Source organism: Crinia signifera, chromosome 11, assembly GCF_055691185.1.
Source record: "Crinia signifera chromosome 11, ASM5569118v1, whole genome shotgun sequence".
NCBI classification, from domain to species: Eukaryota; Metazoa; Chordata; class Amphibia; order Anura; family Myobatrachidae; genus Crinia; species Crinia signifera.
In genome coordinates, this window is record NC_139227.1 from 15,980,452 (window position 1) to 15,995,686 (window position 15,235).

At 45.7% G+C, this 15,235-nt stretch overlaps 1 protein-coding gene across 2 annotated transcripts in view; it reads right to left on the bottom strand.

The window, feature by feature from the left end:
- Positions 1 to 1,719: 1,719 nt before the first annotated feature.
- The window catches only part of AMFR (autocrine motility factor receptor), a 45,825-nt gene continuing 32,309 nt past the window's right edge, over positions 1,720 to 15,235 (bottom strand). Inside the window, exons 9-14 of one of the 2 annotated variants that reach the window (XM_083165274.1) lie at positions 11,180 to 11,370; positions 10,930 to 11,033; positions 9,310 to 9,444; positions 9,053 to 9,130; positions 5,441 to 5,625; positions 1,720 to 3,097 (exon numbers count right to left, since the gene is read on the bottom strand). In XM_083165274.1, coding sequence (XP_083021400.1) covers positions 2,953 to 3,097; positions 5,441 to 5,625; positions 9,053 to 9,130; positions 9,310 to 9,444; positions 10,930 to 11,033; positions 11,180 to 11,370 — 838 coding nt within the window. In that variant the 3' untranslated portion in view covers positions 1,720 to 2,952. The remainder of the gene's footprint in view (positions 3,098 to 5,440; positions 5,626 to 9,052; positions 9,131 to 9,309; positions 9,445 to 10,929; positions 11,034 to 11,179; positions 11,371 to 15,235) is intronic. The other variant, XM_083165275.1, reaches the window with a different exon arrangement.

Consider the following 15,235-nt stretch of genomic DNA (forward strand, 5'->3'; position numbering starts at 1 on the left):
CACATACATGGCAGCATTGTGGAGGCACAGAGTGATGGGAGGAGTCTAATATACCATAACCCATCACATGTGTAGTCAGCAGACAGCACATACATGGCAGCATTGTGGAGGCACAGAGTGATGGGAGGAGTCTAATATACCATACCCATCACATCACACGTGTAGTCAGCAGACAGCACATACATGGCAGCATTGTGGAGGCACATAGTGATGGGAGGAGTCTAATATATCATAACCCATCACACCACACGTGTAGTCAGCAGACAGCACATACATGGCAGCATTGTGGAGGCACAGAGTGATGGGAGGAGTCTAATATATCATAACCCATCACATCACACGTGTAGTCAGCAGACAGCACATACATGGCAGCATTGTGGAGGCACAGAGTGATGGGAGGAGTCTAATATACCATAACCCATCACATCACATGTGTAGTCAGCAGACAGCACATACATGGCAGCATTGTGGAGGCACAGAGTGATGGGAGGAGTCTGATATACCATAACCCATCACATCACACGTGTAGTCAGCAGACAGCACATACATGGCAGCATTGTGGAGGCAGAGTGATGGGAGGAGTCTGATATACCATAACCCATCACATCACTTGTGTAGTCAGCAGACAGCACATACATGGCAGCATTGTGGAGGCACAGAGTGATGGGAGGAGTCTGATATAACATAACCCATCACATCACACGTGTAGTCAGCAGACAGCACATACATGGCAGCATTGTGGAGGCACAGAGTGATGGGAGGAGTCTGATATACCATAACCCATCACATCACACGTGTAGTCAGCAGACAGCACATACATGGCAGCATTGTGGAGGCACAGAGTGATGGGAGGAGTCTGATATACCATAACCCATCACATCACTTGTGTAGTCAGCAGACAGCACATACATGGCAGCATTGTGGAGGCACAGAGTGATCGGAGGAGTCTGATATACCATAACCCATCACATCACACGTGTAGTCAGCAGACAGCACATACATGGCAGCATTGTGGAGGCACAGAGTGATGGGAGGAGTCTGATATACCATAACCCATCACATCACTTGTGTAGTCAGCAGACAGCACATACATGGCAGCATTGTGGAGGCACAGAGTGATGGGAGGAGTCTGATATAACATAACCCATCACATCACACGTGTAGTCAGCAGACAGCACATACATGGCAGCATTGTGGAGGCACAGAGTGGTGGGAGGAGTCTAATATACCTCTGTTCGCCCCAAGCAGCCATGGACACGCTTGTGATCTCGTTTATGCCCAGCGGTTTTGTGGGCCCCCCCATAAAACACTGGGCAGACCCCTGTGTTCACCCCCTCCTGAAGCGAGAGCCTAGGAGAGTGCGAAACTCACTGGAGGCGTTCGCTCCCGGGGCTTACACATCCGCAAAGCCCAACCAGGGACAAATCTGATGGCCGTAGTGGACAATGGGGGGGGGGGCGAGAAGAACATGAAAAAAAGGTGCGGGGGGAGGGGATCCCAAAATATTCTGAAAACTTACAGTTTAAATATTTTTGGGTTTGGGATATCCAGATAATGGAAACTCAACCTGTACCAATATTTTACTCCGTGAGGAGGATGTATATATATCATTTATAGCATAATGGCAATTCATCCAGTAGTAAAATATAGAACGCATATGTCAAATCAAAGTGATAGGCTGCATAGTGTCACAGAACGGCCGTCACAAACGGGAAAAGCTTAACACGGATAAAAAGTTTTATTTTATTTTTATTTCTTTCAGAATAAAATCCAGCATTTGCATTAGTCAGGTCACAAGGGCGTAATTACCCTGCGCAGCATTAAAACAAAAGGTTTCCTAGTTGCAAGACTCAGGCCTCCCCCAGCATTCTTACACGGTATAACGCATGGGATGATCTGCTCGGTCGCACAGTGGGATGTACAGAGGACTGATGTCTGAAGGTCAACTGAGGAGATGCTGGCCTGATCTATCCTGCAGCCGAGGTTCACAGGAAACGGGAGTTTGCCCTCAGGTTAGGGGTCACATAAATGAATAATGTCGTACAAGCGACAAAGCGGGAGATGGAAAAATGAGAATTTACTAAAAGAACTTCTGTGGCCATGGCAGTCTGTAGTATTGGAACCAGGCCATGCCAAGCCGTATAACACTGATCCTTTGGCAACAGAAGAACTTCTTTATGCAGGACCAAGCACCATAGAAGCTGCATTGCACCCAAACCTCCTGCTCGTTATCTACTTACCTGTAATCGCTTTCCCATCACTACATCCGAGCCACCCCTCCCCAGTACTAGCCATTCTTTACAGCCTGTCCTATAGCACAGGAACACCCTAAATACTTGTAGACATAATATTAGTGTGGCAGGAAATCAAACGAGTCTTCATTATAACCTAGCGGAGTTGCATCGCTCCTATTCGGCATCTGACAGATGAGCAAGTCTGTCTGTTCTTCGGAAAGCCGGACGTGACAACTGAAGGTTAATAAACGCATTTAATTTGCAAGATCTGTAAACAATCCGCCACCATTACTGGATGGCCATGGGTATAATATGGTCCGTGTTTGTGAGCACTATCGGAAATGTTAGTTGCTGCTCAAGAAATACATAAAAAGAGGATGAGTGTTTAGTATGTATTTTGCTTTTAATATCTAGAGTCACCAGAGGCGTCTTCCTCCGTCTAAATACTGACAAGGCGCCCCCATCTGTATTCCTCTCTTGAGAAGGCAGAATAGTTGTTAGCCTCCGGGAAAGAGGAGTCAGTGTCTAATACGCATAGATTGCATCAGAGCCTAGAAGCAGTTTCGCTTCTTCTAAAGAACAAAGGCCTGCCAGGAGAAACGGAAATGACAAAAGCGGACTCTGTCTGTCGCTGGGGCAGCTGGCGTGCAAAGTGCTGGGCCAGTAGGAGTCTCTTGTGCACAAGGAGCGAGGCGAGGTGATGCAAGTGCTCTGGCCGTTATTGAGGTGGCTGCTGCAACTGAATTCTGCGTTCGGCAGCGGCTGCCAGAGTGCGCCTGCGGATGTTTGCAGAGTCCGTAGAAGACAGCCGATCGTCTGAATACGTAGACAGGTCTTCGTCTGATGTTTCATTCAAATAGCGTCTGTAGGAACAAAAATAATAAGCCCGTTAGATAATACAGTCCACTTATCATATAACAGGCTCTCTTTGATACAGGTTGAGTATCCCTTTTCTGAAAGCATTTTGGATAAGGGATTTTTCAGTTTTTTGGACGACACACACAACAACCCCCCCCCCCCCCCCCCCAACAAAAAACAAACAAAAACCCCCCCGAAATATTCTGAAAAACCACAGTTTTTTAAATACTGTTTTTTGGATGTACGGATAAGGGATACTCAAACTGTAGTTCAAAAATATATCTTAGGGACAACGGCGTCCCCTGTATCTAGCAAAACTGCTTCTGGCTTCATCACTAGATCTACCAGGGTCCCTGTGACCCATCTATACCCTGACGGTCGCAGTGTTGCCCACCTGGATGATAAAATAAAATAGTTATCAAATGAAGTATGTCAGCAAGATGCGCGTAACCCTCCTACCATGGTATTAGCAGCAATCCTGTACAATATTCCACCACTCCCACACACACAGCCTCCTCTGTATCCTCAGGCAGGTAAACAGCAGCAGAAATAAAATACACAAGAACTAAGTCACACGGTCCAAAAATGGAGAGACACCTTCCCCATGTAGTTTTCACAAGAGGTAACCTGCCTAGAAACGGCAGGTTATATTGTATGTTGTGAGGACTATGTGAAGAGTAAAACCTGGTTAATTATATGGAGTATGCAATGCTCCGCAGGGGGGTTACTTTCAGTTTAATCATGGTGTCTAATGTTTTGTTTTGTGAAACTTCAAGTCCCATCATGCCTTGCCACAGTTTTGCTATTAGGAAATGCTAAAACTGTGGCAAGGCATGCTGGGATGTGTAGTTTCACAACAGCTGGAGGGCCACAGTTTGGACATGGCTGCCCTAATGTTTCCTCTTGAGCCGTTGAAGAGCTCTGAAACTGTGCAGCACAGTCAGCAGGTGTCTGAAGCTCCAATTCTTTCTGTTTTCTCACAGAGGACTATGAAAGCTCCTTTCATATGAGGGGTGGGCGTCTCTGGTACACGAGTTGACAGAAAGCCAAAACCCTCCTCCCCAATAAATACATTTTAATGGCTCTGTGCACCCATCTGGCCTAGCACAAATCTACAGAAAGACTGAGAATAAAAAGAAAAACCAGGCATTTAATAGAATATTGAAAAAGATTTCTCAAAAATAATTGTATTGGAATGTCAAACAAACATTAAAACTATGACTTCACCACAAGGTGGTGCTGTTAGCATCTCTATGGATTACATTTGACCGAACACGGATTAAAGTGTAGACCAGCAGTGGTAGCCAACTCCAGTCCTAGAGAGCTACCAACAGTTCACGTTTTCTAGGTCTCCTCACAGATTCACAAGTGAAGTAATTATCTCCCCCTGTGGATCTTTTGTAATTTGCCAGTGAGTAATGAGTGCACCTGTGCAGCAGCTAGGTGATCTGGAAAACATGAACTGTTCGTAGCTCTCGAGGACTGGAGGGACTGGAGTTGGCTACTCCTGGTATAGACGGTGTTGAGGTTCAAAGTAAATATTTCAACACCAAAAGATCAACATGCACACGTAAAATTCCCCATAGGAGCCCCAATGATCATAGGAGAGAGTCCTATACAAGCTGTACCAGCATCGTTTAACCCCTTTGAGTGCCAACATCTGTGAGAGATGTGCAAAATATCCGCCAAAACGCCAGCGTCGCTCACATTTGTTATATAAATTCAAATATAATCTTTTTGTACAAAACATTCTTTATTTCCTATATACGGTAACATTACAGGTCATTATGAGGACTAAAAATGTTTGCTTGGTAATTGTCACATCAATTTAGACAATATCGCATGGCACTCAAAGGGTTAAATACTGCCAACCATTCCTGCATTAAAAACTGGAATGCAATCGTGAGAATTCGATGCCATAAATCAAAAATATTTGCTACAGCCACTTTAAAAGGCCTACACTTATCTGAGGTACCGCATGCAGCCTTGCATATGATGTATCAGATGTGACCCCCAGCAAGTGCTGCCGGATCGCAGAAATCTTATGTGCAGCACTTGCGATCTCCGGATCGGAATCAGAGGTAAGGCACATTTCACCCCATTTCTCAGCACGATCCGTCAGAATCGGGTGAAAAAGGCCCAAATCGTTTAAATCTATGGCCACCTTTAGAATTGAATGTGTTGTCCCAAAAACACAAACAAAAATACAGATGGCTTAGGTTTTCCATGAGCCCACTCACCATCACAACTGCCTGTCTTTCACTACCTATATATAAAACCTTTGCATCCATATCTTGCATTCTATTGGTGAAACAGGTGAGCAAGTTATCTCCTGGTTCTTCCCTCACCTTCTAGCCAGCTGCACCATGTCCTCCTTCCTCTGCACAAGCATTCGTTGTCTTTCTTCTGCAGATTTGGAAAACCGACTGCCTCTGGCCTCAAAGTCATCTACCTCCACGGGCTGTGGTTCCACTTCACTGAAGTCTCCGTATTCCTCCACATTTGGCGTCAGATCCAATGGAACCCGCTCAGTCTGAGACAGGACATTAAAGAGCCAGAAGTCAGGAAAAGAAGAGACATACACAGTTATACATGAAAGCTGTAATCAGTACGCTATGTGGTGAAGTACCGCCACTGGCCACTCGGCGGACTCAGTTTCACAGTTGTGTGCTAAGAGATGTCATAACAGAAAGCAAAAGCTATTTTTGCTGGGACACTTGATGGATATGGAGAGAGGGAGCTGGGAAGACAGAGATTGGAGATCTGTGCTGTAACGGTCATACATGTGCAATACATTATATTATAGTGTTTTGAACTTTTCAATAAAGAGAGGCATTCAATGTGCCACCGCTATTTCCGACGGGTGAAATAATGGCAGGTCCCTAGTCAATGCTGTCCTTACCGACAGTCTTGAAGAGGGACCACGGCAGAACGGGCCCGACTTTAGAAGCTGTCGGGCCCGTTCTGCCGATAACAGCCATGGATTGTCGTAAATCTCACCCGCAGATCACCATCCCACGCCCGTTTTCGCCCTTTGTGCCGATCGGCAGGTGAGACATTGAATCCTGCCTGTCGTTCAGCTGTCGGGCTGAGCGCAAACGGGCCAGGATCGCGGCTGTCGTCAGGGATTGACAGCTGTGCTCCTAGATTGAAAACCCCCCAAAATCTTATTTAAAAAAATAAATGTAACTTCCACTCGTCTTTCCCCCTCCGCACGCAGGTGAGACGCAAGGGTTGCTGGTCAGCAGGCCGCTGTTAGAGAACAGATTACTTCTAGGCCAAGTACAACGTGTAATGGGTAAAGAAAGTGTTAGCAAGGTAACCTCGCAATAATTCTGTGTATAATGTGGGATACACACCACGACGACCCGCTCACGATGCACATTGTGAGCGGGTCGTCAGTGTTTCTTCAGACCCGCTCACGATGATGCGGGGGGGCACTACCCAGTCACGATGTGCACTGTGAGCGGGTCCGATCCGATGGCGACCCGCACCCGGCTGTATGGTCGTTCTTCAGATCCTACATGCAGGTAGGATCTGAATAACGACCGACCGACCTGCGGGACCGCGCATCGGATCAGTATCGGTCCACACCAGGACAGAAAAGGGCCCAATCACCACACAATCTACATCCAATTGGTCGGAATTGGATCGGACCCTGTCGTCCTGGTGTGTACCCAGCATTAGTCTGTTTGGTACAGAAACACTGAAGGCAAAAGTCCACATTTCTAAGATCCAAATTACAGTCTTGGATTGTTAAATAAAATGTAATCGGTGCAGTTATTACTCCAAATGCTTCTGATAATTACTCATATTCTTCCAAGTGTAAAAAAGAAATGTACTGAGCGCAATAACCCTGAAATTTGGATCAATATAACAATCACGTATAGACATTAACATCAAACAAGTTCTTTTCCCTCCCCCTCTCATGATAGAGGAGACGAAGCTATATCAAAGAGACATATATAGTGAAATCTCTTTCGGTCTCAGAATTCAATATATATGTATATATACTACAGTCCGAAGATATAGACTGGTATATATTGATATACATAGAGAGAGTTTCTGGCTATATCTTATTCTTTATTATTGTACGAATGATAGACCCATCAGATTGTTGTCTGTATGGGTATAGAATTAAAGTGTGGTATTCCCGATAAATAGGAATTATTTGTATTCTTATCTCTATATTTCTACTATCTAACCTAATGAGACTTATTAGGAAATAGGATTATAATTTACTTTAGTGTATTCATATGGATTTTTTGATTCAAAATATTTTGACTATTTATATATTCATTTTTATTTATGTATGTATTTATCATTATTTTTATTATTATTTATTTTTCATTATTATTAGGTTTAAGTTGATTATTATTATTATTATTATTTTTTATTTTTTATTTTTTATTTATATATATATATATGTACTTATTTATTATTTTTTATTTTAATTTTTATTTTTATACCTATTTCTGCTTCTAATATATATTTATATGTAATTATGTATATTGATAGATTCTCTCATGCATTTATTTATTTATTTATTTTTATTTTTTATTCTTTAATCCTCTTGTAATGTTTATTATTAATAAGAAAGTGGCGACATTTGATTTATCTATATTATTATTAAAATAGGTCTATATATGAAGTTTTTTATATTGATTAAAAAAAATTTTTTCTATATATATATAATTTTTTATAATGTGCGTTTTTTATATGACACCAATGGGGTTTAAAACGAGGTCTGGCTATTTGTACAACTATCCTGGTATCCAGGAAGCTAATAGTCTGAAAACGAGGCTTGGTTGAAAGCCAGCAATAACACAAACAGAGCTTTATCTACAAAATACAAAAAAAGCCGGACATACGTTATAAGTATACACCCAATAGGAGGAGCTATCAGAAGATAAAAAGCAAGGCTAGACGTAGCGTAAACTATCTGAGGAAGCCGCCGATTACTTGACAAGGCGGAGAAACGCGTCATCAGTTACGTCATCACGCACAGACGGATCACGGCCGGAGACCCAGAAACCGGAGCTGAGGAGTCCCAGAGAAGGCTGCATTATTTGGGAAGCGCTAGCAGCCGGGGACCCGCTCCTGGTAGCCGGAAGGGACTGTGCCACCAAGCTTTAAAAAAGCAAGTATATGCTTACTGCTAATGATCTGCACCGCGTGCATCCTTAACCCTTCTGCTACTAAACATACTAACCAAAGCTTCAGCCAAAAACAGCTGATTACCTGCTATACTACTAACTGTAATTGCACGAGTTCTGAGGAGCAGGAAGTTGTTGCCTGTATCAAGTTTTACTATATTTACTAACCCAGTTCCGATTGCACTAAAGGACTGTGAGAACGGACTTTTTTTGCTCAAGTGTGGAGAATCACTTGAAATTAATTAACCATTGGGTGTCAGAAGGAGAGTGATATGAAATAAATTTTTTACCTAACACCGGCCGGTGATATTGTGTCATATATGACCAGAATTTTTATATGAAGTTTAAGGTGTTGTATAAATAAAATTTATTTTATGTTTTAAATATAGTCCCGCAGCGCTGTCTATTTTGTCTTTCTCTTTGTCTTCCAAGTGTAGACAGAAATACATGTAATGCTGGGTACACACCAGAACGATGCAGACCGTCAGCAGGTCGTACGACCCGCATACAGTCTGATTCCGATCCGATCGCGACCTGTACCCAGTTGAATGGTCGTTTTCTGATCCTACCTCCTGCAGGTAGGTTCTGAAAAACGACCAAACGACCCTCGGTGCTGCGCATCAGATCGGAATCGGATCGGAGATGGCCCAAAACATGCCCAATTTACATCCAATCGGTCGAGATAGTATCAAAATAGATCTGGTGTGTACCCTACATAAGTCAGCCTGCAGCGGATTTTATCTCAACCTAGACAATAGGAAGGCTTGTAATCACCACTGACGAGCTTACCTACAGCGCACTTACCTGCACAAAGGTATTACTCTCTTCCTGCTCGCTGCCATCTGGAGAATCCTCCGAAGCAGGTCTGGGGTCGTCAGGCCTCTGGAAAGTGCACATGTACATGCTTGAATTACTTTCAGGCAACAACTGTGAGAACTCCCATCTCGGACTGTGATCGTGCATCTTTATTAGCAGTATAATAATATAATAACTGCAATCAGAAATTCCATATAAATCAGGTCTTTAACCAACGGAAGGTCACCCCTTGTCAATGCACTGACCTGCGTGGGAAAAGGTACTTGGATACGTCCTTCTAAAATGTTATCAGTTGTAATCTCCACAGAGCGTGTGAGCTGCAGGTCCTGTAATACTAGGTGATATGGGACTTGTGGGAACATGTCTAGAACTTGTCGGGCCTGTGGACACAATACAGATCGTCAGATGTTGGCAGCGCACGGAGGAGATTTACTGACGTCTCAGGTTCTAGGCCGCACGTTCAGCATGTAGCCGGTTATACTATGACTTCCCAACCACTTACAGCTTCCTCGTTAGGTCGACACTATTAAGGTCCACTTAAAGTCGACAGGGCTTAGGCCGACACAGGAAAATGTCAACATGTCTAATGTCGACATGATCAAAAGGTTGACACAAGCATTAAGTCGACAACGGGAAGGTTGACATGAGTTTGTCACCTTATTTGAGTTGACATGCGGTATTTCAGGTTCTACCATCCGCTAGGGCGTGTAGGGAGATAGAATAGTGTGCCGAGCATGGCGGGGCATCGTGCCCGAAGCATGGCGAGCTATGAGGGGGGACGCAGTGCACCGATACGGTGTGCATGTCAACCATGTTGACATTCGGAACCCCCCCCAAAAAAAAGAGTGAAAAACACATGTCGACCCTGTCGACCTCCCCATTGTCGACCTAATGCTTGCGTCAACCTTTGGACCCTGTCAAATTTAGACATGTGGACCTTTTTTTATGTGTTGACCTTCTGTGGTCCAATGACCCATACCCACTTGCAGTGCACAAGTCTGTAACATAAGATACATGGGAGCTATGTCCTCCATGGTCATCATTAAATGCCTCAACCATGTAAGGGCTGTTTCACACGCTCCGGCTCCTGCCGGGCGGCGAAACCCAAGAAGCCGTGCCGCACTCAGAAGTTTTCAATGGTGGGGATGGTCACAGCCCAGTGGTGGGATCCGGCTGCAACCGGGCGGCCGAGCCTACTGTGTGCGGCATGGTTTTTGGCCTTGTGGGGTTTCGCCGGAGCGTGTGAAATAGCCCTAACATGATCAGCAACACGCAGAGTCACAAATACTATTCCAGGGCTATTTCATACAGGCCGTTTCTCCCGGACGGCCTGAAGCCACGCCGGGATTCTAATTCACAGTGAGAGCTTACGGGTCCTTTCACACAGGCCGTCCGCCGGATCTATCCACTGAAAAGGCCGGCTGCCCATCCGGCTACACTACGGTGCATGTAAAAGGCAAGAAAACATACTAAGGTTGCCCGGCTTTTTGTCGCCATGTCAAAACCGGAGTGTGTGAAATAAGGATATATATATATATATATATATATATATATATATATATATATATATATATATATATATATATATATATATATATTATAAAGAGCTACTTCTATGGACAATTGTGACTGTATATGTATATATGTAAGCTAGTTTATTTAATGATGGGTGGACATAGTGATGTACAAAGTGTACAGAAGGCTTATAGCCCCTTTTTTTAAGGTCAGAGATCCCTCCCTGAAACATGTGACACCACCTGTCATTCAACAAACAGCTGGGATGTAATAATGCCTGTGCGGATGGCCGCCTAGCGAGCTGTCCTGTCTGAGAGGAAGAGATAAGACTGTAGCAGTGGTGTATTTACCATGGCATTCAGCTGCGAGTTACTGGCTTGTGCAATTCCTAGCAGGTTTGTTGTATGCATCACTTCCACTGAGAAACTTGGCAGCCAACTGGCAAACCTGGAACCTATAAGAAAAGCCGCACACTAATGAGATCTGCATTCAGAGAACATTCACTACCCTCCCCCACACACTTACTACACATACACACAAGCTAGGTCATCCTCGTAAAGATGTACGCCGTCACCTGGAGGCTAGCGGTATGGTTCTTACCATCAAAATGGAAAAAGTGATTGTGGTGATTGAGCCGGGGTCGTCCCTCTGTCACGGTTAGCGGGATAATATTCTGCTCAATGTTCTCTCTTTGTTGCTCCCCACGAGGCCTGATGCCATCTGCCATATTGAGAGACATTCTGCAGGTTGGACAGGACGTGTCTTGCTCCAACCAAGAGCGGAGGCACGAGCTGAGGAGAGGGCGAAGGACAACAGTATAATGGTCAACATTAAATGTAGATCTCAGAAGTCCATATACAGATATGTCCTCATACGTCTTTGCTGCAGACCAGCCGCTCTTGGCGCACCACAGGAGTCTCCCCCCCCCCCCCAAAAAAAAATAACCCCGCATCTTAGTCACAACGCAATGCAGCTAGGATACACCAAGAGACCATGTTGATTAATGTGATAGAACAACACTTGTATATCTGTGAGCGGCTGACTCTTAGATGCACCCCATACATCAACAATCTATCTGCAACATCCTACATATGGTCAATGATTGTGTCCAACGACTGGCAAATTCCAAACATGTTGGAATTCCTCAATTTGCCGATTCTGACCCCCCAAAAAAAGACTGGATTCCGCAAGTTAGGGGATTTAAAACATCTTGGAATCTGGGATTATAAAGTCATGAATCAAACTGGCCAACATCCAATCGGATGATTGATTATATGGGTAATTTATGGCTCAAAGTACTCCGAGGCCAACTTCAAAAATATTTTTTCAGCCATCTCTTACTATATTACAATAATAAAGGAAAACGTATTGGTCTTTTTATGAACATTTCCCTTTTTACAACAGTGTATTGAAGCATGTATTGGTAAACTCACACTGCTTTCCCATCCGTATGCCAGGTCGGACCTGGGATCTCAATCCCGGGTTCGGTACTTTTACATTAAACCCGGGTTTCCCATTATACACAGGGCGACCCGGGTTTAACCCTTCTTATAACCCAGATTGAATTGCCAAGGTTGGTAGTCCCAGGTTATAAGTTTTGGTGCTTTCACATTCCACCTTGACCCGGCAACAACCTGGGGGGGGGGCTAGGCAAGGAAGGCCATCGTCATTTTGAGTTTGGCGCTGGCCATGTGCCTAATCAGGACTCGCAGGCTGGCAGCAAAATCAGGGGAAGATACCTTTGATTGGCTGCCGGTCTGTCAGCTAGTGCTAAATTAAAGATGTCGCCAAGGAGCAGGGCCGGTAGGGTATGCAGCTTTAGCACCAAACTGAGGAGGGTGCCACCGCCATCTGTTGTGAGGTAGTGCGCAGTAGTGGAACAGGGGTTCTTGCTTTGAGGGGTAAGTAACAAAAAGTGGGGAACGAAGACCTCCAGATAGTAAAAAGGAAGGAAGAGCCACCCAACAACAAAGCCCTGGTGGATGAAAGAAAAGAAGTACACCACTGGTCTAGACAGACCAATGACCAAAGCAAGAAGCTGGGGAGTGCTCAGTGCCACAGCGGTGGAAAGGAGAAGAGATACACAAATCGTCATGGTCTCCCAGTGCTGTAGTAGGCAACTTCGGCTACCATCTCTTATCCAACACCCCCGCCTTCTCCAGACCATCAGGGATGTCGGGCACTAACCCTGTGGATACAGTCAGGTCTCAGGTCTGTGGTGCATGTTAGGAGTACAGAGAACCTGTGACAATTAACATTAGGCCCAGGTCACTGTATCATTATTTTAAAGTGGGGGCATGGCAATATTAGGAGGGCTTAGGCCTTGCTCCTTCCTAAGTAAAGCCTTCCCAATATTTTCATACTCTCACTTTAAAATGTCCACTTTGACCACTGGCTTAGATAACTAAAATGTGCATATCTAACTATCAGGATACCAGCTTCAGTCAAGGCTTCTAGCTGTAATGCTCTACGCGGCATTCTAGAAAATGGGAGATATTTTCTGATTGGTTGCTATGGGAAACACCACCTCATCGGTTTTAAAAGCTTTACAATACCTACCCCATGGTGTACATTCCCAGCCAGCTCAACGAAAGTTGTACTGCACAACGTATTGAAAGGGAGAACAATTGCAAGAGACCTCATCCGAGGCATGGCGGCCTTGGGGTGGGTACACAAATGAATGACAGCCAATAATCGGGCCAAATTCCCTTCGCCCCAACCATGTGCAACTGCCAGTACATACCAGAAGAATTTAATTTAAAAGACAGAACGATCTTGGTTCCGTCCTTCATGAATATGCTACGGGCCACATGCAATATGTTACAGTTGGGCTGTGCATCAAGGTCAACCTGAAAATTTTGAATGCGACTCGCAGGACGTGCAACAGTGAGTACACATTAGGCATTTTCCCAATTAGCCTTTCCAATACAGCAAATCACGCCGATAGGACTCTACTGTATTCCCACCTTTACCCACAAGGACTCCCTAGGAATGAAAAACCCCTTAGGTTATAATCTCCTATATATTTGGCTACATCTGTCACTCAAAGTGGGTGTCTGTGTCTATAACGCTCTGTTCCTGGACTTTCCTCTTAATGTGTGATTGCCTTCATCTGTGCTGAACACCTTTCTGAGAAATTAACCTGTTTAAAACAGGTGATGGCAATCATACATTAAGGGGAAGTCTAGAAACAGAGCATTGTGTCCCTCCTGGAGAGGGTCATGTTGGGAGGTATGTGACAGAGAACCAGCCCAGTGAGCCCACAGACAGTGCCAGACACCCACTGCCTTCCCATGTTGCCCAGCACTGCTACTCCCTAGCCACCAGGTGAGCGCCCCCCTCCCGCGATTTGCGGCAAACCCCCCCCCCCTCCCCGCGCGCCCCCCCCCTCCCGCGATTTGCGGCAAAAATACCCGCTCCCCCGCGACCCCCCCTACCGCGATTCGCAGCAAAAACACCCCCGCGACCCCCCCTCCCGCGATTCGCTGCAAAAAGAACCCCCCCACGACCCCTCCCGCAATTCGCGGCATAACCACCACCCCGCGACCCCCCCCCCCTCCCGCGAATCGCTGTAAACCCTCCCCCCTGACCCCCCCCCCCCGATTCGCGGAAAAAACACCCCCCCGCGACCTCCCTCCCGCAATTCGCGGCAAAAAGGACCCCCCCGCGACCCCCCCTTGCACGATTGGCGGCACCCCCCCTGCGACCCCCCTCCCGCGATTCGCGGCACACACCCCCCCCCCCCCCCCGCAATTCGCAGCAGCCCCAGGATTAAATGGCACATGCAAAACACTGACATGGCTATGAAAAAGGTTGACATGAGTTTTTGAAGATTTATTTTTAATTTTTTTAATTTTTTCATATTCATTGTCATGTGTCGACATGGACACCAATGAAGTGGCACACTTATGTCAACATTTACATGTGTTGACCTTTCTGTGTTGATTTTTTCTTGTGGCGATTCGCGTCACACCCCCCGCAACCCCCCCTCCCGCGATTCGCGGCACCCCCCGTGACCCCCCACCTCCCGCAAATCGCGGCAACCCCCCACCGGAACCCCGCCCTCCCGCGATTCGCGGCACCCACCCCCGCGACCCCCCCTCCCGCAATTCGCGGCACCCCCCCGTGATTCGCGGCAGCTCCAGAATTAAATTGCACATGGAAAACACTGACATGGCTATGGTCGACAATGAAAAAGGTTGACATGAGTTTTTGAAGTTTTTTTGTCATTTTTTGAATATTTTCATATTCATTCTCATGTCTCGACATGGACACCAATGAAGTGCCACACTTATGTCAACATTTACATGTGTTGACCTTTCTGTGTTGATTTTTTTCTTGTGGCGTTTCGCGTCACACCCCCCGCAACCCCCCCTCCGGCGATTCGCGGCACCCCGGCACCCCCCCGCGACCCCCCCCCTCCCGCAATTCGCGGCAACCCCCCACCGGAACCCCCATGAACCCCGCTCTCCCGCGATTCGCGGCAGCCCCAGGATTAAATGGCACATGCAAAACACTGGCACGGCTATGGTCGACAATGAAAAAGGTTGACATGAGTTTTTGAAGATTTATTTCATTTTTTGAATGTTTTCATATTCATTGTCATGTGTCAACATGGACACCAATGAAGTGGCACAGTTATGTCAACATTTACAT